Source organism: Pungitius pungitius, chromosome 2 (genome assembly GCF_949316345.1).
Source record: "Pungitius pungitius chromosome 2, fPunPun2.1, whole genome shotgun sequence".
Taxonomy (NCBI): Eukaryota; Metazoa; Chordata; class Actinopteri; order Perciformes; family Gasterosteidae; genus Pungitius; species Pungitius pungitius.
The window spans coordinates 9927662-9955170 of NC_084901.1; the positions used below are offsets into that span (position 1 = coordinate 9927662).

The following is a 27509-nucleotide window of genomic DNA, read 5'->3' on the forward strand; positions in this document are numbered from 1 at the left end:
GTTGGAAACAACACTCTTTCACCACTAAAAGAACGACTGCTGCACAGACTGTTTATGAAACAGATTAAATTTACTTTCAATGGTTATGAGAAATAAATAGTTCCAGTAAAAAGAGTCACACACACACACCAACTCTTCACCGGCGGCTCAGTGTTTCAGAGGTCGAATACACAACACAGCAGGCCTTCCATGCATCAGCCACACATACACACTCACACACACGTTCACATAAATTCAGGTAATTTATACATTTGAAAAGGTTTTACAGTTTTACAATATTAAACATTTAGCGGTTGCAGAAATCTCCTTTTGTGCATGTCACAGCTGCTCATGTTAAAAAAAGAAGGTATTATTGACATAGTTTGCAGTTAATGGTGGAATAATCCTGCATTCATAGGAGTAATTAAAGCGACATGAATGACAAACAGAAGACGGTTTATTCCAAATCCAGTGTGATAAAGTTTCAGTGAAGCATTCAAACACACTGAAGCAGATCACGTGAAATACAACATGAGGAGAAGAAAAATGTTTTCTCATTTTAAAGCTACCTATGGAGAAATAATTTGGGGAAGGGGTCAATGTAATACAGGATGTACACCATTAATATAATGACAATTTGTCCTGTGAGTACAACAATAATTGTTACATTATTTAAAATGTAAATCTTCCATCTGCATTTGTTTGTAGCAAGCTCTGGTTGTTCAATTATGAACTCACAATATATACTCTAAAACATTGTGAAAGAGGAACTATCCTTCCAAAGGATTTAATTAGTATGTTTACAGGACTATTACACTGTTAGCTGCAAACTGATAAAGATAAAGTTAATTGTTTATACATTAATTCTCTAGGCTATTAATGAGTAAACCATTAGTCATGCTTCCAACATTTGTCTGGCATGTTCTACCCAATCAGCAAAAATCTCTGCAGCTTCTGCAAAATGAATTTGAAATTTTCGTGTAGATGTTGAACGAAAGAGCTCTGCAGTAACAGAATAGCACAGCTAAGATCTTCTCACACTCTTCAACTTGTGATGCATTACTTGTGATGCATTCCTGGTGTAATTCAGTGCAACTTATATGCTACTGTGAGTGTTGAAACATTTGGGGGAATAAGACGATTTGTTTTCTTGCCGACGGGTAGACAAAAAGTACCACAACTGGAGTGTGCACAATCAACATGTGGCTGGGACCAGCAGCTGGTCAAGATAGCTTAGCACAAATAAAAGAGAACGTGAAAATAAAATAAAGGCAGATGTGTAACCATTGGACGAAGCCAGGTTAGCCTCGGTTCAAGTCTTCACGCTCAAATAAGCAGAACTGGCTCCTGCGGCGAGCTTCATACTTACTGTACAAAGAGGGGCATCCCTCAACTCTCACACAAAATGTCAGACATTCCTGAAAAGCACTTTTTGCCAGCACATAGCTGCTGGAATTATCTGAATCAGATGAGAATACACCAAAAATAATTCAAAACAGGGATGGAAAGCACACCAGCTTTTCCCAGTGATTTTGGGAGAGCTTCTATTTGCTTCAGTAAACATGCAGTGAAAAGTGAGACTTCTCAACCGGCTTCATCTGTAGCATCACTGTCAGTCGCAAACAACACATCGGGCAGTTAAACCGAATATTTCAATTTGAAATTGTTTTTAATCTTGTGTACAAATGCCAGAGAGCAGTGGTCTAACCTAGCCAAGTGGAAAACAACCATATGGCTTTGGAAGCCACACTGGAGAAGTCCGAGGGTCCCAGACACAGAGGACACCTCTTAATACTATTGGGCACCGGCCCCTGATTCCAAAAACATCACGTTGAGGGGTCATTTAAAAAACACATTTACTGCAGTGAGATTCCAAAGCACCGACAAAGAAAGTGTAGCTTGCATTTTTTTTTAAGCACTAAAGTGCTGGCAGTTTTTTGAGAGGTCTCAGGGAAGGTTTGAAGGCTTCCTGTGGGACGTCACTTCCTGTTCAGCTCTAACATTCCTCTTTCAACTGCGCACACCCAGCCCCGCGCCCCCTCTCCTCCATTTGGTCCCATTGCTGGATGGTCAAACAGGACAAAAAAGAAGAAGTTGATTGGACCGTGTGCTTCTTAAACCATCAACTTATAAATGCTGCCATAATCAGCTCAAAGTCCTGCTGTTTGAGCCACAGTGCAACCCCCCCAGGGCTCTAGAAGAAAGGTAAACTGAAATGTTATTGAAACGACGAGGAATCCTGAGGCACCGTCATTTCTGCCCCCGCCATCTCACGTCACGGCCTGTTTGAATTTGGAAACGTCGTGGAATTCAGTCACGGAAGCTCAAAGACAAACAAAACAAACTCCAAATATATAGATAAAAATATACATATTTATAAAAGAAAGAAAATTAAAGAAGCTGAAGCGTTTTGGTCTCCAAGCACGACAACAACAACTTGGATCACAGCGCCGACATCAGTGAAATTCTAACTCAAATGAAGCCGGAGAATCGTCGTCAGGAGTAAAACAATAGTCACCTTTCTGACTGCATAACTGTGCATGGCGTCTCGAGTTCACATCATGCACACACACACACACACACACACGGTGTGTTAAATACAGACAGTAGTAGTTTAGCAGCAAATAATTCAATCTCAAATCCCCCCAATAAATAAACACAGTTTCCAAATAGATTTAACCCAGAGTCACAAGCTCGGAGGGGTGTGTGTGCGTGTTCATGTGTGTGTGCAGGTACAAAGGGGAGGTGGGCTCATGCGAGAGGTTGGTGGGAAGTGATGAAGGTGGGTAGCCGACCATCTTCTTCACCAGACATTAGAAGAGCATGCTCTGCCTCCTGTTGATCTTGCCGTTACCTGGAGAGAAGGAAAAAAATATTTTAAAATGCAATACCCATACTCCCTCGGCTTTACATTAATAACGTTGTAATAAACAAATTTTATCTGTAATTAGGATCCCTAAAAGGTATGTTATATAATGTCTTCTTTAGTTCTGGAGGGAGATTCACAGTGTTTGAAAAATGATAATAATAATGATGTCATTGGGGTTATTTGGGTTTTGGCTTGAGACTTGAAATGCTTTTACTAAAGCTCTAAATTACACATTGGAGACATGTGGTTTGCAAGAAGCACGGGTCCAATTAAAGACGCTGTTCCAGTTGCACTACAGGAAACTAAAACTAAAGGTCAGGGTATCTGGGACCCTGCTGCTTCAGACTCCCTCTTGTCTGTGTTGAATACCCGAACTGAAAACCTCCTCACTGGAGTATCTTTAACTACTATAATCAAAAGACAATCCAATAGGAGTCGTTGGGCTTTGACCAGATGGATGTTGAGTAAAGTTTCCTGATTTTTATTTCTTTCCCAATTGAAATTTCCAATGGGCTTGTTATTTCTTACCTGACTCCGGGTAAGAGGAGTTCCTGTAACCAGGGTCCCTCTGCAGCTGCACTTCCTTTAATGTGAAAATTGAAACACCTGCGACGCAGAGGAGAGGTTTAGTCTAAAGACATTAGCAGGGAAGAGAAAAAACTAAATGCAGTGAGAAGGCTCGAGAAGGGCGGATTGCAGCACTCACTTTCAGGCAGTGTGTGAACTCTCGTCCCGAGCTGCCGGAAGTGGGAATGTTTCATGGCCTCTTCAGCTGAAATCCTCTTCTTGGATTCGTACTGCAGAGACAGAAACAGGAACCATCAACCATCTTGTGAAGTTGGCAGTTTTTAGTCTAAAATGAATGATTCACTCAGATAAACTGAGATGAACTTGACCACATTAGAAAGAGGAACTTGGAGTAATGTTCACTGGACACCCTACACATGGGAGAAACCTGACAGTGGTGGGCCTCCTGCTGTATATAACTGGTACTGAAGGAATTCATTGCCAAAAACAAATCGAGTGGATTATAATGATAAAGGATTACCTTGTGGTCATGTATCTCCTCGTTTTTTTGTAACATGACCCAAAGTTTACATTAAGGTCATGTGATATATCATGTGAATGTTCATGCACCTTAAGATTCAATCAAGCACTTTTTTTAATGTTTGTGTAATAATGATTAGAATTCAGTGCTTATGCTGCTATTTATGCATAATTATATTTCAAATTGGTTTCATTTAAAAATGAAACAGGTTTGAAATGAACAAGACAAGTCCGTTGTGACTGAATTGCATTATGGGTATTATGTGGTAAGCAGAGACTTACTCTGAGGAAAGCCAGCAGCAGCTCAATGCCTTCGCCGTCCAGCCTGCAAGAGACAAAAGGAAGAGCACCGATTTAGTGGACAGGAATGTGGGGGCTCATGGGAGGAAGGAAGCGATCTGTGAAATGTTCCACAGGATTTCCTGCCTGCGACACAGATGCACACTATTATTGTATACGCGTGAAAGGGCGGGCCACGGGTGCGTAAAAAAAAGAAGCACAATGTGCACACATAAGTGTGTACGCGTCCATAAAACGCAGGGCGGCAGTACCTGGGAGCGTGGTTGATTAGCGGCTGGGGCTTGTATTTGGGGAAGTTGTGGGATTTAAACTCTTCGATGGAGGAGATCCCTGGCCAGTTCTCCTCCTTTGGCGTGCCTGAAATCAGAGAATCACTGTCAGTCAGATACACGAGGTTGTGCCGGGCGTGGTTGAACAGATGCCTCGAGACTCCGGGAGGTTTTCAGGAGTCGCTCACCCAGTAACCTGAAGATGAGGTGCAGCTCGTCTTCCACCGTGGAGCCGGGAAACAACGGCCGACCTGCAGCCATCTCATAGAATATGCAGCCAACCCCCCTGCACGCACGCACACAGACACACACACACACACAGGATTGATACCCTTTATTAAAATTATTATTGTTGATTCTAAATGTTTGCACTTGATAAACGGCTCAAGTTATATAATGAATTTGACAGGAATCATTTTTCTGTGATAAACCCCGTGATTTATGTAGAAGTCAGTAGTAGATGCGAGACTCGTACCACATGTCGATCTGTGTCGAGTACTCGGAGGATCCCAGCAGAACATCAGGGGGCCGGTACCAAAGAGTCACCACCTCGTTGGAGTAGGTTTTGGTTGGGACGGACTTGGCCCTCGCCAGCCCTGCCAAGGGACAACACAGATTGTTTACACAGGGGAGAAGCATTGCATCTGTAGAGAGCAGAACTGGGGATAATAAAACGCATCTTCACACAATATCCAAGCTTAAATTCAGGATTTTGCTGCAAAGGACAACGGGAAACCATTCTAAGTTCTCAGAACTAAAAAGCTTCTGCCGTAGTTCCGCTTACCGAAATCAGCTAGTTTGAGTTCTCCCTTTTCGTTGATGAGGAGGTTCTGGGGCTTCAGGTCCCTGTGGAGAACTTTCCTCTTATGACAATACGACAGCCCTCGCAAAATCTGGAACAGGAAAACCTGCAGAGATGTGTGGAAAAATGTGATGGGAAACCTCCCTCGGTTCATCACTGCAGAGCATAAAATGTCCTTTTACTTGCTATATATATATACGTGTGTGTGTGTGTGTGTTTAATGAAACATAGAAAAGCGGATACAAAAGCCCTCAGGGATTACAAGAGAGAATTTCAATACTATTACAATAAGTGAAGAAGGCAAAATATGAGAAATCTCACCTTCACATTGTGCATGCTCATTATGTTCCCACAGTCGTCCATGTACTGCTTCAGGTCCTTGTCCTACAGGGAGAAATCACACCATCAGACAGAATGACACCCTGCCATCTCCTTCCCCATATAGTTCCCCTCGTCTTTCGGACTCATCAATCCTCTGTTTCGAATGGCCATCTCTGATGTGGGTGTTCGATCAGTGTTGGTAGAGATCTGGCTTAGATGAACCAGAATTTTAAGTTTGCATCCTCTATCTCCGAAAACCTTTTTTGTCTTTTATTACATACTTTTTTTAGGGGTGGGGGAGGGCACCCTTGTATATAGGGGAAACACTGATGTGCACAGCGTATCCTGTTAAGGGTTGCGGGTATGTACATTTCGCCTATCTATCGCAGGGCAACATTTGAGTGATCCATAACATTTCGGGAGAAAGCCAGGAACAGAAAGAGAACCTCAACACGGGAGGTCCCATCCTGGAACTCAGCGCAGGGCCCATCTTGCTAGCCACATTAAAAAAAAATGGTGCAACACAAAGGAATGAGTCTCACCAGATACTCGAAGACGAGCGTGAGGCTTTTGTCAGTGTGGACGATGTCGTGAAGCGTCACGATGTTGGCGTGTTTGAGGTCCTTCAGTAACGACACTGCAGACAACGACAGACGGATTGAACACTGTATCATCACAAAGGCCCCATGAACCCAATTTCATAGACAAATAAAAATAAAAATATATTATGAATAAACTTTTGGAAAGCGAGAGTACCTTCTCTGATGGCGGTGCATGGCGCCCCCTCCTCGTGCTCGAGCCGGATCTCCTTCAGTGCCACCAGGTTGTCCGTCAGCTTGCTGCGCCCCTTGAACACTGTGGCGTAGGTTCCCTGAACGCAACACAGAACGTTGGTTTGAATATGATGGACTTAACGTGAGCTGTTGAATAAATAAATAAGATGGGACATCAGGAATTCCTCACCTCCCCCAGTTTGTCCAGCTTAATGTACGTCTCCAACTTGCCAAAACCGATCTCCGACTGAGGAAGAGACAGTGGAGAGCGTCACTTTAACCACAGATGTAGACACGATTAGAGTCCCACATTGTACTGTTGCTCAATCTGGATAAAGCTCTTTTCAACTAAAAAACAAGGTGTTGTTATTCCTTTATAAACAAGATAAAACGCTATCTGCTAGGCACCAACACTAACTTCTTCAAGCTTATGAGTCATTGTCGACAGACTACTGACATACGCAGAGCATCAATGACCCTGACAGTCCGTGACCAATGACTATCACACCCCAGCTGAGACTGAAGATCTACTTTGATGGGCTGAAAGCAGGAGGGGAGCGCCTGTGACTCCTTATTAATCCATCCCAATCTCACAGCGGGCCAGTTACCATGGTGACTTGCACAGAGGGAGTCTGCGCCACGGAGCAATAAAAACAAAAAAGGCAGCACGCACACACACGCACACACACACGCACACACGCGCACACACACACGCACACACACACACACACACACACTGACCAGCGAGGCTCTGCGGGAGCGCCGGCTGAGCGGCTGGTCGAAGTGCGGGCTGCTGAGCTGCAGCTTCTCCAGGTACCCGTCTGGGATTCGGATGTCGGCCGGCAGGGACAGGCGCTTGTTGAGGTCCTAAAACACACACGTGAAAAATAGGTTTTAAATGTTTTGACTTGTTAGGGAACTCATGATGACATTTGTGGGGGAGGAGGGGAGCTGTGGTGTTTTAGGGCACGGAGCGTTTGCATGTAGCTTTTATGAAATACACTGACATCACCGCCACGTGAGAAAATGTACCACTTCGTGCCTGTTTCAATAACAAGCAAGACAATGTAGGCTACTGCTCGCACGCACACACACACACACACACACCTGTAAGCAGAACAGCGAGACAGAACAAGTAAAAACAAACCACACGTGCAGACATTATTCTTTAAAGCTTGTACTCCGTCTATTAACGTCAACATTAATGAGCTTGTGTCGTTTTGCTGCGGATGAACGATCACATCTATTCCAGGATCAAAGCTAGAACACATGGGATGGAAAACAACTGACACAATGCCAAGAAGATGTGGGAGAAACAAGGGCGAGTAAAAATACAGCGGGAGAAGACGTCGCATCTGTTTGCTCATTGTGTGCCTTGTCAAGTTTTGGCCTCTCCAAAAATACCATCCAGTCGGCCGCTCGCATTTCATTAGTGCCGCGCTTTGTGCTCTGGGAGAAAGCTGCAGAGACGTATCATGACGAGTGACAGCTCAAATAGAAGCTGCAGCTACGTATAGCATATCGGGGGGTCTAGAAAAGGGAGGGATTTATTTTAGTAGAGTTCTCTTGAACCTCTGCCACATGTCTCTAAATTGTCCCATGTCCAATTTCAGATATTTGGGTGTTGGCCTGTGGACCAGACTAGACAGATTCAAAGATGGTTTTGATATCCATGTCAACAGCCACACTTACATAGTAAATGTGAATAGAAGCAAATGGGCACTTAGTTCAACTACTTAAAAAGAATGATTCCTATTTATACATCAATTTTAGACAATTGAAGCTTCCTTAAATGAAATGGAAAATGATCGGCTGCTGGTACAAATGGAATTAAAATATGCAATAAATAGGTCACTGTGTGTTTGTCAAAGCATCAAGGCTGTTTTCAAGGCTGATTTTGTCACATTGGCTCCTCTGCCAGCAGGGGGCAGGAGGCCCCCAGGATGAGACACTCATCCTCTTCAGATCAAACCCCAACTCTCCCGTTTCAAGAGGTTTTTATAACAGCTTGAGTGAAAGAATGTAACAGATACGTGATAAATGAGTGGTGGCCTACAGCCTGAGTGTCTCAGTGAATTCATACAAACCCCCCCCCACCCCCGTGAAATTATAAACATGCAGGCCCAATCATGGGTTGTGTGTGAGTTACATTGTCTGAGATACCCTGTGGGCCTCAGAGGCCATTTTATCATCTTTGATCCAGCGGGTGTTTAAGAAGCTTCTTCTGGTTGGGGGGGGGGGGTCTGCGTCTAGACGATATGAACAGCACATCAAAAAGGTCCTACTGGAGGGGATGCCTTTGCCCTGCTTCGGGGGAGGACTCTAAAGATGTCTTAAATGGTATATTGCCTACTGAAAAGGTATTTTTTGGCATTTCGTAAATGCAAATGCAAATAACTTTGTCTGTATAAGAGGAACAAAGAAGACGCCCCCCCCATCACCCACCATCTCCCACGAGCCTTAGGGGAGAGAACGGGAGCAGAGCAGAAGGACTGGAATAGTGCCCTGTCAGCCTTTTTTGCGGTTAGTGAGCAGCGTGTGTGTGTGTGTGTGTGTGTGTGTGTGTCTCGCCTCCATGGAGATCCTCCGGTGGAGGCGGTTTCTCAGGCAGACGCCAGTCGGAGACTGAACCTCGTCTGAGGACGTCCCCGACGCCTGGTCGCTCTCCCCATCAGAGCCCATCTTCAAGTTCTCGTGCACAATATCTGAAACAGAATGAGAGCAGCACAATGCTTTAAAAGACAAACAGGGTACAAAGTGTTTCAGTTTCAACACTTTACTCAAAAAATTGTATGTATAAGACTCTGTGTAGTTTATAAAACAGTATAATGATTTACTGATCAGAATATATTAGCTTCCTTCTGACCCCACTGTCACCTTTGAAGATGTAACCTTTCTCTCTAACACACCAAAATATTAAGATCCTTAACCAGCACCACTTCCACCAGCGCAATGAAACTACTACTACTGCCATAGCACTGCAGGAGCAAACACACTAATGTACAAACCACCCCCACTCCCTCTTAAACACACACACACACACACGCACACGCACACGCACACACACACACACACACACACACACACACACACACACACACACAGTTAATGAGCAGCCATGGTTGAGCAGCTCTCTGTCATCAGGGTGTCAGAGCCGCCAAGCATGTCGTCTGTCATCAGAGGTAAAGGCAGAGCACAGAAATGAGAGAAGAAACCCTTCTTTTGTTGATGCAAATCATGTCTTTTAATTATTTTAAAAGAGACAAAGCGGATTAGTTCTCAAAATATCACATGAGATAATTAATTATCATTTATTTGTCAAGATGTTTGTAGAGAATCATTGTGTTTTTGAACCCAAACAAAGCTCTATTCATGCGACTTATTAACAAACTTCTCTTCACACGGTTAGGTTTTATTTTTATCCTCTGCGGATGCAAAAGAACACTGAATGTGATCCTGCAGGTGCTAAACACACAAGGTCTTCTCAGATTAAAAGGAGACGCTGACCCACTTTTAGAACCCCAAACATTTTCCTCTGGGGGCTGACTCGTTCAATTCCATTCCGCCTGTCACTCGGGTTTCCACAGATGATTGTTGCGAGGTTTTGATTGCTGCTAATTTGGCTTTGGTGAGAGAAGAACAATGTTGTATACTACAGGAGGTCTTAGACGCCGGGGGTAGGCCGTTAATGATCGGTGCCATTTGTGTGTTGTTCCCCCATCGCCGTTGGGCAGAAAAGCCATTAAAAACTTGCAGGATGTTCTAATCCAAATAAATGAATAAATTGAAGAAACCGGTCCTGTCGGTTTTGCTTGAAAAAGAAACAGGATTTAGGAGAAGGTGAAGAAAATTGGGAGGAAAAGGAAATTCTTGCAAGGTTTATCTTTCCTCATTTCTTCATCTATTCTTCTAACCTTTAGAAGTCCCATTTATCAACTTGAAAAGCAAAATTGGTAGAGTGCAGATCTCTTCCAGGTGTGTCTCTCTCTCTCTTTCCCCTCCCACAGAGGGGGCCAAGTCTCACTCAATTGTTCCTCAAAGCTGCCTTAGAGTCAAGACAACATGAACAGGGATTTATTCATTTTACGTGGTGCCAAACTGCATTGGATCATAACTTTTCTATGGATGTCAGTTTTTAATGCCACAAAGAAAAGTTCAAAATGCCACCCGCAGTAGACTGGTAGGGCTGTAAAAGCCTTTTGCTGCTGAGGCAGCTGCCCCCACTGGCCCGTAAAGAGGAGACAGCGGTCAATGATGGTATTAAACAGTCAATACAACTCTGTTATGTGTACTGCGCAATCAGATTGATCGATTTCTACTTGTGCTTGAGAGCAGCGTGTTCACATTCAGCATTTCTTCTAACCGCAAGGACCAACAAACTCATCGTCCTACTGCGACAGCACTTGTCATAACAATAATGTGAGTATCAATGGAGGACTGTCAAATGGGCTCTTTAAATTTATGAAAACAAGAAAATAATTTATTTCGGAAAAAATAGTATGATTTTTTAAGTTTAAATTATTAAGAGATTTACACACATGGTCAACAATTTTCAGGAGGTGCTAGCGACTCAATCAATCTACATTCTGTCATTCCCTCTATTTCTCATTGATAGTGGCGACTCCGCCATTCCCACCCAGCGCCTTAAACGAGTATGTGTGGGATTCAAACAGGACATGATGCAAATACATGATTCTATTTCAGTGAATTCAGCATCACTGTTTACTGTCTTCTGCCTTCGGCACAGAGCTGAATTATGTTTCTGCTATTGGAACATTTCACCTGCTCAAGATCAAGAGAACTGGCTAAAAACAGCATGGCTTTTATTCATGAACCATCCCACGCTGCATTTATCACTGAGGCTATAATCACGATCGCTCATCAAAAACGCATTGAAAAAAAGGCAGTTACATACAGCCCTTTTTTCAAATATTACGTTTTATATTTGCAAGGGAGTAATGAAAGAAGAAGTCGGAGTGAGCTATTTGATGAAATCTATTTTTGTTTTCTGCTGTCATGTGTCATGTACAGCATGACATGAGCCTGCGGTTGCTCATGGCTTGATAGAAATCAACTAATAATTGACTGACCTTTTTTTTTAAAAAACAGCAGGAGTTTATTTGGCTCCACTGTGAGCAGATCAATCACTCTGCCATTGTACGTTTTTACAAAATAGCTCTTCCTAGACTTCTAGGAACTTTACAATGAGCCGTACTTGCTGGTACCCCCAGGTAACCAGGGGTTACGCCAAGGCAACCGGGATCTAACATTAAAAAATCTAACATTATCTTCCTGGCTAATTTTTGTTCATAACAATTAACTCCACATTACAGCCGCTAGTACTTCCAGAGAGATATGGCTGCCCTTATAAGGCGTTCTTGGGGCCTCTCTATACCTAAGTGAGCCTGTACGTGCACAAGCAGATGGATTTGGAGTTGTATTGCTATCATTATAAAACACACAGGCCCCTGACATGTTTGACCACTGTATTTAACCCATCCATCACCTTTTAAGGACCAGTCTTGTTTGTTTACTTCCTGTCTCCATTTTCCTCCAACTTTCCCCATAACTGCCAGATTTTCTTCCTCCTAACTTTCTTTCTGTAACCATCTTGCAAACGACTCATCCTCGCCCCAATTTCTAGTCTCCTCTTCCCTTTTTTGGTCACTTCGATCTCTAATGTTTCTTGCCTTACTTAAAAAAAACATTTCTTTCACTTCCCATTACCGCCATTCTTTTGCTTTACATATTTCTCCATCTCTCTTATTTAACTCGTCGGGTCTTTTGCAGCAGCCGACCTGACTCCAGCTGTTGCTTCAAACACATTCCGCTGCTACCTGTGCATATGATCTCATCTGTCCTACTTTCTGTTCCTTTCAGCCTCCTCTTACTTTTGCATTCCTCTCCATTATCTCCAGCTATTTTATCCCGTCATCTCCTACATAAACTCCAATATTCTTTTCCTCACAATAATATTTTTGCATTACACTCCGTCATCCTATCCAACAGCCAAACCTGATTCAAAAACCCTTACGGCGGTTTTCTAATCTCCCTACATTGTTGTTGTTTGCACGTCTCTTTCCAAAAAAACCCCCACCCACTTTTGGTCTTTCTGTCCTTCCCTCCCCTGCTTGAGAGTGTTCTGTACTTATTCTCTGACTTTCTCTCCATGCTTGTTCTCTTTGCAGTTTTTAGCAGCTTTGCTAATAAGCACACAGAGAATAGCAGGAGTCAGTGGTACATGGATGTCCTACTTAGCTGTCCTCTTTTTGGATCCCAGTCCCTCTATCTAGGCCAGGGTCCAGTGTGAGGCTTGACGGGTCCTCTCTAGTGTATCCCCAGGTCGCAAAAATTTCGATCAGGGTCCACGTCATTAATGAAATAATGAAAATGATTCCACTGCTCCAGGGGTAAAACCTGCTGTTGTTTAACAGTGAAGAGTGGCTGATCATGGGGCTTTTGTGAGAGCAGTTATGAATCTGGAAACAGAAATACCTGTCAGTATTCTTAAAATAATATAGTAAGCAAAAAATGTCAAAATACTACAATTAAAAGGGATTAACAGTCCACAGCACACTGGTGTTTTTTTCCTTCCTTGTCGGTGCTTGACTGAATAGTTAGAAAGCCCAATGGAGGGTAGATTTCGATACCAAACAAAACTTTGTTCTTCTGTTTCCCCCTCCCCTTGAATCACAATCTCAGACGCGCCGGATACTGACTCCTGAGTGACTGAATCCCAAGTCCATCTGTCCCCCTGCGGATGGAGACACCCCGTCTCTCCGGCCAGAAGAGTGCACTCCGCAAGAAGCAGGATGGAAAAGGTCAGGGTCCCGACACGTTTTTTGTTTTGTTCCCGGATGCCATCTGCACTTTCACTAGTCACTTCCTTCCTGGTGAGCGAGTGTTAGAACATGTGCTCAAGTGTGTGTGTGTGTGTGTGTGTGTCTCACCTAGACGGCTGCCGTTGCGAGGCATGGCCATGAAGGACCCCAGGCTGCCGCCGATGACACTGTGCGGCCGGCGGAGGGGGGGCTTCTTGAAGGAGCCGGTATACTGGTGCAGGAAGGAGTGCATGCTGTGCGAGGTGGGGGGGCGCCCGTTCCTCATGAAGGGCTCTGAAACACAACGGAACAACAACTCACATCCATTACAAACATGGCAAAACTAAAACATCATCTCTGATCTCCCTCAACCTGCCGTAGTGCGCTATAAGTATCCAAAAATAACAAATATCGGCCTAAATTAGTGAGAAATGTGTAGAAATAGATCTAATATTCTCCAAAGTTATGTAATGTTGCACCAAGTTGCACCAGGCTCAAGACGGGCAGACTGTTCTGCTTAGAGAGTTGAATGATAAGAAGATACGTCTGAGCGGGTTGAGGACTAAATCTGCATCCCTTTCTATCCCATATCCACATAGTTACAGTTGCCAACAGGTGAATTTTGTTTTGGAAATCTGAGCTATCCAGCAGCTGGTAGCAGTTCCATTCATCCACGATAGCAGGATTGTCAAATTCAGCGCAATAATGTGACTAATAATAAAATATTAGCCTCAGTCATGGGCCCCAACAAGAGAGCAAATCTCCAATCCCAGAAGACTGCCCCAACACGGCACCTGGCGCTGCCACCAGCGGACCGAGAGCACGCGTCCGCCCTTAACAACTAGCTCCCGCAGAGTGCGTTTGTTTAGTGGCTGGCGTGCTTTTACTCCGGTTACATAATTTGATGCAGAGCTACCGACTGGGAGTCCATTACAGCTGTTAGTGACATACACGTTGTAATCTCTTTCCCTTCATCAACTTCTGTGTTTCATAATTTAGATAACTCGTAAGAGCCACCAGACCAGACTGAATACGGTGTGTGTGTGTGTGCGTGTGTGTGATTTTGCATGCCTACTGACAGATGTTTATAAGAGAAGGATGAAAAATCAAACCTGATTCAACCATTTTTATGCTTTTTACAGGATGAAATGCAACTTAAAAACACAGCCTTTGACAAATCTGTGACAGTTTTTCTTTTTGTTTTAAAAAGAACAGATTCCTTTCTTCACTATTTTCAACTCTTTTTATGTCCCCATACAGTCAGTTTGTTGTGTTATGCTATAAAAAGATGATGATGATGTTACACAGTAGATAACTGGCAGAGAGGCCCTCCTGCTAAAAGCTCAAAGAATCCCACAGTGAGACAAAATGAGATAAAAATGCCGCATTACTACCTAATTATTACTTCTAAAGTTCCCAGATGAATGCATTTTATATATATATTTTATCCTTCTAGATTTTGTACAAATTAAGAGTTGAATAAAGTGGATCACGCACCGTTGTCCTTGGTGCCGCCGTCATCGATGGTCATCTGCTCGGCCAGCTCAGACAGCGACTCGTCGATGGTCTGACTGGTGTGCAGCGTCAACGACAGCCGCTTCTTAATCTTCTTCATCTTCTCCATAGCAGGGCGGCGTGTGGCCTGTGGGACGCACACAGAGACACACAGTCCACCTTCAGTCAGACCAGAGAGAGACAGAGTAGACAACTGGAAGCCACATTTAGAGGAATGGTCTTATTGTGTGTGTCTTGTAGATCGACACAAATATGCGCACACACACACAGAGGCTGGGGGATTCCAGGAGCCTCTGTACAATCCAAAATATCTCATCTTATGAATAACTCAAAGCTGCTTTTAATCCAATACTGCAAAAGATTGAACAGCACATGAATAAAGCATGAACTAAGCATGAATAAAGGATGAATATCACAATCTTGAACACAGCTGTTTTCATTTGCACACACATCCGCGCATTTAAAAAAGGAGAAATGAATGACTAATTGAAGGGGTAGTGAGTCAAATCAGTTAGCAGACACCCGCACGCACACACACACACACAAACACAGAACAGCGTTGTGCGAAACGAGTGCGTCTATGTTGACGCAGCAGTCGTCCAGGTCACAGGAAGCACCTTGTGTTGCCGTGTCAACGCACCATGCACGCTCGCGTGTGTGTGTGTGTGTGTATGCGTGCGTGCGGACCGGTCGTTCTGCGGTAGTGGAGGAAATTCAGTGAGGAAACCTGCATCAGAAACGCCCCTCCCGATCCTCAGACCAAAACAAAGTGACCCCTGCCGTCTCGCTCGCTCTTGTCCTCCCTCAAAGTCGTTCGTACCCGTCGTACTCAGGAGACACCATCTGCTCTCCCACACCCCCTTTTGCCAATTTGCTATTCACGGCCAGGAGCTCTTCATCAATCAGTGTTGGGACGTTGTGTGAGGGGAACCTCACAGCGACACACAACCCGGTCGTCAGATTGTAGGATACAAAAAACGCACACATGCACACATTTAAAAACCGTAAATGGAGGAGGATATGACCTGAATTTCTTTGCAGTTGGTAAATGGAATTCATGCATATGAAGTGTTAGTTATGAGTTGGGGTGATGGTGGCGCATGGAGTTGTGTGATGTGCTGGGAGCCGCAAGGTTGGTGGTTCAAATCCTGGCTGCCCCATGTGCCATGTCAAAGTGTCCCTGACCAAGACACCTAACCCCTAATTGCTCCCCAGGCAACACATGGGTTGTGATGCAATGTATGTCGCTTTGGATAAAAGCGTCAGCTAAATGACATGTAATGTAGTTAGAAATCAAGTCTTATATAAATTTTCGCTGGTATTCTTGCTTATACATATTGTATGACTAATTTAAGTTTAGTTAGGTAGATATTGGTCACAATGCCGTTCACTTGCTTAGTGTCACGCCGGGTTTGCATCTCCCCTCCTAGTCCTAAAGGCGCAAAGAATAATGGAAAGATTGAACAGCAGCAAACAGTAAATCCTAACCGGCAGTGAAATGACATCAGATGGAGATATATAATATCATTTATAATGTGTGTGTGTTGGCCAGTGACCCATGTGGTATGTGATTAGCCCAATTTTAGAGCGGAAGTGTGTCATTCCAGCCCCATCGGCATTCAGATCCGCGCCCAGGCACACACGCAGGCACGCACATGCACACACAATCCTGCTTGTAAAACTCTATACAAAAATAACTGCAGTGGAGAAGCCCTCTCTGTCAAACACAAACACTGGTAAACCCCCATAAACACCCACACACTCACTGCGCGTGAAATAAGTGCTCTTTGTCTCCCTTACGGAGGAGGGTAACAGAGCAGGGGTTTATCTCTGCACCAAACCAAAACAAAGAGACTCATGTGATGTGTGTGTGTGGGGGGGCGGAGGGCATGGGGGGGATACAACATGAAAAGCAGCACGAGCAATTTGCCGTCAATAGAGAGACGTCGGAAAAAATATGAGACTGTCGTCATCATCGTCATCTCCAAAAACACACACACACACACACACACCTTTTTGACCCACATTCCTGAGAACAGGAGAGCGTCTTGGGGGCTTGCGGGTATTCCAGGAGAGGAAACTTCAAAGGGTGAGTGAGGCGGGAGACAACAGAAGACAACGCCTAATTACTGACCTAATGATCACACACACACACACACACACACACACACACACACACACACACCTTCCAATCTCTAGTCCTCGCCTTTCTTCCCTCCATTTCAACCTCCTCTCCTATATTCCATCCAACGCAAATACAGAATATTTGTGAGGAGGAGGAGGAGGGGGAGGTGGAAGAGGATGAAGACACAATGACGAGGAAGGGAAGTAATGGGCGAAAGCAAGTGAGTTTATTTCAGAGTAAAGAGCCATAATGGAGCGTTTGTGTTTGGTTAACAGCCATGAAATCACCAGTGTGACTGCAGGCATGTACAGTGCTGCTGAGAGAGCGAGAGGGGGGGGGGGGGGGGGGGCGTTGCTTTTGGCCGCTGGTTTTGGTGTTAATGGCAGATTTGGGAATTAGCAGCATTAACTTTTTAAGTGTGTGCTCTCCAGAACCATTGGACCATAAAGTTCTCGTTCCCTCTGTAGTACTCAATAAAAGTAGGTTTCCTAGATTGAATTAGTTGTTGAGTAAGTGCTTCTCTAACCACCGTCTGCTAAAGCTGGTCGTCTGGTTGCCGTGCCAAAATCTAAGTGAGGCAAGTCGCCCGGTGACGGGCGATTGACAATGACCAGAATGCATTGATGATTGAAAAGCCAGCGTCGAGGTCGGACGACCTATTAAATATCTAACTTTTCTTGAAGAGTCAGTCTTGAAAATCTAGCTGGAAGTATATCTGCGACCAAATCCATTGGCCACTGTGGGTTGGATTATAACCAGCGTGTAGATCTACACAGATGCCCTTGTTTGGGTCGCCTCGGGGTCATCAGGTTTAGTTTGCTGGCTCAGCATAGCTCCGCCCATTATTGGTGCGTATCCAATCAAAGCCGAGTTCAAGCTACCATCGCAGCAGAAAACCTACAAAAATGTTTGTTGAACAAACTAAACTAAAAAGCCGAAGTAGAGTTGGAAGGAGAAAAAAGAGAAACGATGTAAGATGATGTAATGTAGATGTAAAAAATGTACTCAGTAACATCGGTAGGCAGCTGTCTCCGGATATTAGAGAGCCACTTTTGCTTCTCCAACTTTTCTTGTTGAGCCCTTTTGAGGATATAGGATCGTTGAAGGCCCCCTCCTCAAATGGGTCATACCTTCTTTGTTTTGAATGTATTTCATTATAAGATATAGCATTCAAATCTTGTACTGGCACTCCAAATATAAACCATTTCTTTCTAAAATAAGTACATATCAAGTACATATTACCTGACTATAAAAACAGTTTATTATTTCTGTTATTGAAAATGATCAGAATTCTTGGCAGACCATATTAAATCTGTCCATTTTGGGACATTAGGTGCAACCATATGATATAGTTCCCTTTCCCTTCACAGCCTCATCCTTTCCCTCGACATGGGAGGCATCCAACAGACTTAGAACGGTTCTTCTCTGTTTAATTCATCAGCTCGGCTCCACGCCAAACATCCTCTGTATGTTTGCGGTTATCAAATAAGGAAGTTGGTTTTTGTTTTCTCTGCAAACTGTTTTATATTACGAATCGTGGAGAGTGCTTTATCTCTGTGTTTCATTGAGCGATTCCTCCCACATTCTGCGCCCACACGCACCCTGGGAGTCACACATTTGTTCAAAGCAGCGACAGGCGACATATTAATCAAAACGTTTTTGATGAAAAAATGACTGCTTGGCCAAAAATGGTAAAATGCGAAATCTGAACCCACCCAGGTGCTCACTTTTGACTCCCCCCAAGCCCCTCATTAAGAACATGTCTGGTCCTCGCATCACAGGTGGTTCAAATGTTTGCGCCGCCTCAGGCCCACATGTAGCAATGGAAGAGACATGGAGTTTCCCTCATAACCAAGGTGTGCATTACAATCAGAGCACCGCCGCAAGTACTTCAAAGACCACAAGTCACAAAGGGTGTCACCTCGTTAAAGCCTCGGTGCAGCGCGAGTCCCTTCATCTGATGTCTTTCACAACCAGAACTGCGACGTCCGCTTAAATAAAACATAACAAAAGACTCTACAGTCTGCTGCTTGTGAGCATCATCGTTCTGTGGAGGCTTCAACAGGTCTGCAGTTGTCCACTCAATCAATACATGTACTACATATCGTTTCTAGTGTCAAGCAGATTATGCGTTTCATTTGTTTTTTTCAATATCAAACAACAACGTCTTCAGTCTCATTATCGAAACGAGCGGCCCATGTCAGCTGCACCCTGCCGGGTACAGTCACAAGCGTGTGTTTGTGCTGCTATGAGGAGACACACAATCAGCATCAGTGCTGCTAGCCCGGGGCAGTGGGTGCTTTCCACTGAAAGACCCTTTGTTTTGCATGAGAGAAAAATAAAAAGCTTCAGCATGACTGAGCCAGTGGGGCGAGCTGAAATAACCCTGAGTCTGTAAGAGCAGAAAAAGGCCCCAATGTTAATATTAAAAAGGACTTTACATATGGCCAATGAATGAATAATATCACTTGGGTGATAAAGAGAGGAGGAACAGCTTCATCGCGTTTCATGGGACGTATTCAAAGAGAAGCGGAATAACTTTGCGTCCTTGATTCGATCCACTGCTCTGGAACCATCCACTGTATCATCTTAGTTTACCATGTTAGCATGCCAGTGTGTGCCAATTAGCAGTAAACACAACGTACAGTACATGTCACTAGCGTTGCATGTTCATGCGAGGTTTGGACAAATGAACATTCCGACCTGAAGATGACGTTTGATGGAAAGTGATGGGATCATCAAAATTGTTAAGACGAATCTTCTCACGACCAGCAAGATCTGGCAATTGTTGTTGTGCCTTCACATGGATGGCTAAAAACTGAGTGTGAGCACATGTTACTTCCAGGTAAATGACATGTAATGTAATGTAAATGTTGGGTCAGCAGTGATCTGCTTCTCTCAGTGAAAAGGTTAAAATATACTAGGGTGAAGACGGTGCATGAGGACGGTGCATGAGGACGCAGTAACGCAGGTGATGAAGAGGGACCTGAGCCCGATTGCAAAGCTCCTATATTCACCCCTCGATCCACCTTCCATGCTTCCTTGGTAATGGCCTCACAAATGAGATCAAAGATACAAGCGAGGGAGGAGAGTATTAGGAGCAGCCTGGACGGCCAGAGGGCTCCTGGAGTAGAACTGCTGCCTCGCCTGCATTAAAAGAATCCAGCACAGAGGATTTAAGGGTGCTTCAGGACGTTTTCCAACCATGTCCACCTGTGAGAAGGCCTCAGAGCAAGGGATGGGTCAATTAACCCCCCTCCTGAGGTTTGGATTCTCTGTGAAAAAGCTAGATCTAAGCCTGTTGCCACGGCAGCCCACACCGAGACAAGTGGACGGCGTAGGACCACATGAACATTTTGAGTGGCAGAAACTATTTCAGGTTTTCATCAATGAACTGTCATCACATTTGGCTTCATCAGTGACACAGCAATGAATCAAATCGCATATTGGTGCGCTGCTGTCTCTTAATAAGGAAAATATTTATTTTAGAAATATATTTACAGGTGACCCCCCACACACAAATGTTGCATTTCTGCATGTGTTAGTTTTATGCACTTTAGCTTTGTAGGGGGAGGGGGGGCAATACACTTCATCCATCTCATATTACCAAACAAATATTGTGTATTATGTGCAAAATAGATAATTCTCCTAATCCCCCCCCAATCACACACAGGGTAGGGGGCTATGCTACATAGAATGCCCTTTGCGTTAACAACTGTGTGCGAGGAAACTGACAGAGTAAAAAAAAAAGACACAAAAAGAGGCACAAACTCACAAAAACAAACTTTTCTCAAAAGTTGATGAAGATGATTTGGTTGTTTTGCTTTAAAATACGAGAGCAGGCCGCAGCTGTAATGAGTTCTTCAGGAAGCTCCAACGGGACTGTTGGCTTCGTGCCGCTCCTGGAATTTACAGGCGCCGTGCTGTTTGCGTGGTGAAAGCGGTCGTTTGCAGATCCCCATGAAAAACGGAACTGTTCAAACAAGCGACTTGCCGTCGGTGCGTAAAGGCATAACAGCGACCACATTGCTGTCATACAAACTTGCTAACTGCATTTTTCTTCATGGCAATAAAAGAGACTTTAGATAACAGACACACCACCTGCTGTTAACCCCTGCTCCTCTCCTCCTGCCGCAATGATCCGCTACAGTACGTGTATACAATGCCTATTGTGCTCGGGACATCAACACCCTCCTCCGCCTTCGTTACATAACGCTCGTCTGTCTCATTACGTCAACACCAGACTTGTAAGGGTTAACGACAAGCTTCCCGTCCGTCCAACACACACACACAAAAGCACAGTTTGATGAACACAACATGCCAAGAATGTGTGTTTTCCTGTCTGGATGTTTGGTTGGTGAATCCAAAGCACACAGCTGGAGATGGCACATTCCAGTGGAGAGAGATGTGAAACTGTAAGAGCTAAAGACCACACACACACACACACACACACACACACACACACACGTTTTTCCAGTTTTTTTTAAACCATTCTTAGTCTGGCCCCTTGCCGGAGACCTCTTTGCCATGGGTAATCCTAACAGGAGGAGTGTGTGTGTGTGTGTGTGTGTGTGTGTGTGTGTGTGTGTGTGTGTGTGTGTGTGTGTGTGTGTGTGTGTGTGTGTGTGTGTGTGTGTGTGTGTGTGTGTGTGTGTGTGTGTGTGTGTGTGTGTGTGTGTGTGTGTGTGTGTAGTAGGGTTGTCACGATACCAAAATTATGACCAAAATATTACGATACCCGAAACGATACCACGAATAAGATACTAGAAAGAGACTGGCCAGTGTATTAGACCTCTGTGTTCTCTCTCACACAGAAACGCACTCTGCATTAACACCCACTTTGGTTATGACACACACTCTGTCATTATTCTAGTATGAATGAATCCCACCATGCTTTGTCAGGTTTGTGTGTGTGTGTGTCTGTGCCTGTGTGTGTGTGTGTCGAGTGTACACGTACAGAGGGTTGAGAGTGGAGATGGGCTCATAATGCGTCACCTTGACCGGTGGCCTTGTTCGAGCAGATACAGACTCAGAGGTCCCACGCAGAGACAGACAAAGCCGCAGCCCATTCATGAAGTCACTTCCGCCCTCCCATGGAGAGCTCTCACTCTAAACTCAAGGGGTGTCGTTTCACGGAGAACATGCTAAATTATTCACAGAGGCTGACACACGCGTTGACCCCTGTTTCCCCTTTTATTGTCTCTGGACAGAATGAGATGTCTGGATCATGTTTTCACCTCGAGGGATGACATATTTATGTTAATAAGGGACACCGTTGTGCTAATCTTTTCTTTCTGCTATCTGGTTCTCCCCAAGCTCACCTGATGAACCTTAGTTTACCCGACTTTGCTTTATCCAAAAATCACAACTGGCTCCTTGGCGAAACACAGCACAGACCAACAATGGAAAGGCCTGTTCACATTTCCACAACAAGACTTCAAGAATTAAAGAAAGCGTCTGATCGCAGTTCTTCCATTTTGCAGCCCGGTGCATCTGAAATGTTTTTGAGTCTAAAAGTAGAATTTATGTGCTGACAAAAACACAAATAAGAGGCACAGTGTTGGTACAGTCAGCCGTAGCCCACAATCTGCTGTTCAGTACATCCCGTCCTACACAACTCTCGCCATCTGCCTGCTTCTCTTCTTTGCAACCGCCATCGTCAAAATCATGACAATGGAATTATTCTGTGTGCAGTTGAATTTGCTTGATTTCTCGATCAGATGTTCCTGTTTTTTGGAGTAGGCCGCTTTGGCTCCTACGGAAACAGTAAGTCGGTTGTTTCTTTAATCTCAAGCAAGAATCTCTAATCATCCCTCTCTTCCCCACGGGTTAATCACTCTTCAGTCAGTGCCAACAAAGAGCATGATGCGAGCGCCAAAGATAGAAACGGAACAGGTGAATGGTGCACACACACCTTCCCTCACGAATGCTGCGTGGTTGAACTGAGACAAAAAGCAGAAAAGGGGCTCCATGGTGTTTCTGGATTTGAAGGAGGAAGAGGAGTTCTAATGGCCTCCAGTGAGATAGACATTTAACTTCCATACATAGTGTATATAACCTTTTAAGACACAATTTGCGAAATCCCCTCCTTTACTAGCTGCCGGTCTGTACAGTAAATATAGAAGCGACAATACGAAGCCATCACTAGCAGTTAGTTAAATTAGAGTAACACAAAGACTGGATACAGTGAGGAACTACGAGCCCAGACTATTTCCTGGCCGGGCACAGTAACTTCCTGTAGTCAATGACGCCAAACCCGGCCACAGTCCAGCACAAAGCGCTGAAATATAACGTGTGAATGAATGATCTTTAGAGGTGTGGGTTGAGACATCTCAGTGGACAGAGTTCTCCTTGAGCTCCTTTAGCTGAGCTCACTGGCTGCTACGTATGGTTTTGTGTTTTGGTGGACGGACGTGATGGTGGTTTCATCTAACGCTCATTTTAGAAAACAGATAACCTTGTTCCCCAAAAATAAACTATATTGTTTAACGTAAAGGCAATGAGTAGAGCGGTTTCCCTTTGTGTGGCTTGTATGTAGAATCCATGCCCTTAACCAGTTTTCCATTACATAATAATGCTGAGGGGTGTGATTTTAATATGCGTATTTAGAGTCCCCAGCCGACTCGCCCTTTTTTTCTAATAAGTTCTCACACTATTTGGTACTGATGCAGAGTTTTTTTTTAACAGCACATCGGTACTTCTCAGAGTAAAGTACAAAAAAATATGGAAACTGCAGTATCATATTGACACCATCAAGTAGCAAAGCGTTTATTTGCAAGGATATACAACAACTTTGCAAGGGTGTAAAGCTCCGTCGACTTCATGAGAACCAGGGACCTAAACGCAACACGTCTGTTTACTCGCAAGGCTTTCGACATGGCCAACGGAAACATCACAGTCCTTTATTGTTTCCACTGGATAATTGCTTGTCCCAACAAAGGAGACCCCTTAACTACAATCTGTGCAATACGTTATTTTTTTGGCTGGATCATAAAGCAGCCATTCCCGGTCCGTGTCGGTGCACAAGAACCACCGCTGGAACACAGTCTTTTAAAATGATCTTAATTTCCAAATGCGGTTTGATGATCGGGTGCAAAACGCACACAACAGGAACGTTACCCCACAAAACACTTCTACACAAAACCTCTATATTCTCTAGATTGAATAGTAGACAGATCTACACGACAAACGCTATCGCTCTCTCAGGTCCACGCTCTGCACGCTCGACACTCTGTCACTGAGAGAGAGAGAGAGAGAAGGGGCAAACTTACTCAACTTCACATTCCCTGCATCGTTCACATTACTTTCCTCATTAGTGTGTACGTGTGTGTGTTTGTTCGTATAGCTACAAATGTGTGTGATTTTGTGTTCTCACTGCACCCAGCCCACACTAATTGTATTCATTTTTGAGCCCTAGAATTACCCAGACGCCCTTAAAATAAACCCAATGATTACTGCTTCGCCCACATGATGCCCACTGCGTTGCAGTAAAAGGGCAGGGAAACGTTTCCCATCAGCCCCGGGGGCTGTTAGCATGTCCTACTTGTGCGAAATCTAAAATTATTATTACACAAATCAGAATATACAATCGCACACAAACGCTGAGAAAAGTGTGTGTACACTTTTCACACACAGACTCGGGCGGCGAGTTAGCTTGTTAGCTGTCTGGTTGCCATCAGAGGCAATACCCGCGGCTCAACCTACGTTGCAATGAATAGTTTTCTGATCCAAGTTACGTGGGATTTTTCAAAACCAAAAACCTTCCAAACAGCAGCCAGCGCATCTCTTAGGGAAAAGTCGTGTTGGTGGATCTCTGGTGTCTCGACGTCCCTTTCCCGTGTTTTCATGCATCGACGGAGTTACTTCTTGTTGTGGGTTATTAATTGTTGTATAATGTTATCACCATGACTCAATCTCAATAGACGTAAGAGAACTAGCTCTGACTGCTCCTCGCTCAGCGCTGAGGTGTAAAAATAAATTCTGCTGCCCGCCGAAGAGGAATATCAGTGGTTACAGCTAGACACCATTATGTGAAAATCTCTACCAGCATGCCAGTTGAACTGGTATATAACCCGCAGCGCTACACACAGTCAACACTTTCATACTTAAAATGATGATGCACTCACTGAACCACATACCAATGCACGTGAACCCCCATATAAGAAGGGGAAACACAGACACAAAACACTGATCAATAAAACATTGCACACACGTTGGAGTTATATAAAAAGGGAGAGAGAAACTGGGCCGGGGATAAAGAGAGAGACAGCAAGGCCTGGTTGTCAATGGCAACAGTGTTTTGGAGGCTGATCATTGGTGCAGGGAGCTCGGCAGCAAAGCATGGTGGGATATGGCCATGCATAGCATTTCAGATGTTTTTTTTTGCCTGAAGTACAGATAGACTTTCATGATTCACATCTGTTTAGCCCTAAGAGTCTAACAATATAGTGATCGGTTGGATCCACGTGCCAACTCGATTGGGACAAGCAGCTCTACACAGCTTCACATTGTGGGACATTGTTCCAAAACCCTGTACAAAGATTTATATATCGAGTCTGATTTCAGCTCAAGTTCAAGGGACCCTCGAACAATTCAGCCCTGGACAGCTTGAAAAATGTGACGTCTTTAATCAAAGCCGCCGAGGCCTCGTGCTTTAAGGTCGTAGCCCGCAAGGCCGAGACAACCCCTAACAACCTCGTCAGGGTTACTTTGTCAGACTTCTTGTCTCAAACTCAAACCAATCACAGGCCTCAAAACGGCCCTATGCTCGGCGACGGGTCACTCGGCCTGTCCCATCCCTCGTCTGGCCGTCCCCGAGTAAATGAAAGACGACGTGTTTGTACGCGGATTCACAGCGCACGCTCTCGTGTTCCTGCTGCAGGCGACATAGTGCGGAGACGGATCAATACCAACGCTGCTATAGGTTCCACAGACATGGAGGTTGGGGTGGGGAGGGAGCTATGTCAGGGTAATTACTTCCTCCTCCGGGGGTGTAACACTCTCACAGCCAACAGCCTACATCTGAATGTGGGTCAATATCTTATACACTCACACACAAATGAGCAGCCAGTTGATGGAGCATAGTGGAAGTAAATCCAGGTCAAACAGGAAGCGGAAAGGGGCCCAAATGGACCACGGGTGCTTCGCTGCCATAGTGAATAACGGTTAGTCGTGTAACCGGGTGTCATCTGCTGTTGAATGATACGGGGGCGATATGACGCTACTATACTATTGTGATTGACAACTGTGTGTGTGACGTCTGATCAAATGAAATATGAAACGTGTTCTCAAGGAATTCAGACATCAGTTTCTTATCTCAGCGTTATCAAGGCAAAGGCAGGGTGGTGCGTTCGCGTTGTGTCGGATTTAGCATACACTTGACGTGTCGACACAATACACAGTAAAGGCTAAGGAATTTACAAGAAGGATGTAGTGCACTGTTATCTTCCAACTTAAGCTGAAATTTTGCACAAGCACGTCAATGAAAGGGGCAGAAAAGAGTGAAAAGTCAGCGCACAGTCCGTCGTTTTGAATTCATTTTCACACGGGTCATATCAGAGGACGGTACTGCAATATGTTCTAGGACGCTTTCAAGTGCGCAGGAGGACAGGTCGCAGGACTTCTAACAGCAGAAAAATAAATGCCTGCCACTGGAAGAACAAGTAACTGCCTCAAAGTGAAAGGATAATATCACTGTATATACAAAATGCATTTGAATAAGTACAGCTTGTTATGAATCAGTGATATGAGAAGTGACACATAATGACGTACAAGTGTGTGTGTGTGTGTGGGGGGGGGGGGGGATCCTTTTCATTTCCGATTTGGAATGGCTTTCCTGCATTATTGGTGACAACAAGACGCCCCTGAAATATCAAATAATGCAGGAAAGTTCTCCCCATTCTCCTCGGCAGGACTATATTTTCTTGGTACTCAAATAATTAAGTCCAGCAGTTGGGGTCATTAATACAATTAAAAGTACATTTAAATGATGGCGGTAGTGGAGGGGGTGTAGCAGCCAATATAGACTACAAACCAGATTATTGGAACCAAAAACAATATATTTTTTAAGAAATACGCACAAGGCGCGGACACTAATTAAACTGCACCGACCTTTAAAATATTATATTAATATATGTCTGGTTGAATTGTTGTCAAACTGCAGTTTCCTCTGTGTTGACATGTCGACACGCAACTATACAAGGCTGCGATTCGAGCATCCACGGGACATGTAATGCCACAGAGTCCATTATCGGACAGGCCGTGTGGTAATTCACGCATGACGTTTGAGCATATTTTACCTGAATAGGGTGAATTCCGTCGATTCACGCCGTCTCTCCGGAGCAGCCAGGCCCGGGCGCGCTCCTCCGCTTCCTTCGCCCACCAAAGGAACGTTAGCTCGGAACACAGTTCCGTCCGTGTTCGGTTTCGGCTCCAGACGAAAGAGAAATATCCTCCAAGACACACGGATACATGTGAGGGGCTGGAGGACAGGGCGCCTGAGACTGAACACCCCCCCCCCCCAAAAAAAAATATTGTTTATGTGGGGGTGAAAGCAGTTTAAAGAGGCTGGAGGAGGATCTGTGTCGACTGAAGAGAAGGGAGGGGTGTAAACAAGCTGCCACTTACAGTGTTGTAAAACTGTGGTGGACATTTTCCGGTAAAATTTCAAAATAAACTAAGAGAAATGG

The 27509-nt window shown here is 44.4% G+C and overlaps 1 protein-coding gene across 1 annotated transcript; it reads right to left on the reverse strand.

Moving 5' to 3' along the window:
* Nucleotides 1-51: 51 nt before the first annotated feature.
* Nucleotides 52-27432, reverse strand: cdk17 (cyclin dependent kinase 17). The gene is made up of 17 exons (XM_037459687.2): nucleotides 27120-27432; nucleotides 14679-14823; nucleotides 13311-13475; nucleotides 8932-9065; nucleotides 7102-7227; nucleotides 6551-6607; nucleotides 6344-6458; nucleotides 6130-6224; nucleotides 5588-5650; nucleotides 5249-5372; nucleotides 4940-5060; nucleotides 4653-4750; nucleotides 4447-4552; nucleotides 4178-4220; nucleotides 3555-3645; nucleotides 3377-3454; nucleotides 52-2833 (listed from the first exon to the last, which is right to left on the reverse strand). Exons 2-17 carry the CDS (start codon nucleotides 14803-14805, stop codon nucleotides 2793-2795), a joined length of 1584 nt encoding a protein of 527 aa, XP_037315584.1. The 5' UTR covers nucleotides 14806-14823; nucleotides 27120-27432; the 3' UTR covers nucleotides 52-2792.
* Nucleotides 27433-27509: the final 77 nt, after the last annotated feature.

Excerpts from the sequence above, each read along its gene's own strand:
- cdk17 (XM_037459687.2), bottom strand. The coding sequence starts at position 14,805 with ATGGAGAAGATGAAGAAGATTAAGAAGCGGCTGTCGTTGACGCTGCAC. Across the intron at positions 6,459-6,550 it reads AGCTGGACAAACTGGGGGAG|GGAACCTACGCCACAGTGTT; the intron begins GTGAGGAATTCC and ends TGTTGCGTTCAG. Across the intron at positions 4,221-4,446 it reads CTAATCAACCACGCTCCCAG|GCTGGACGGCGAAGGCATTG; the intron begins GTACTGCCGCCC and ends TGTCTCTTGCAG.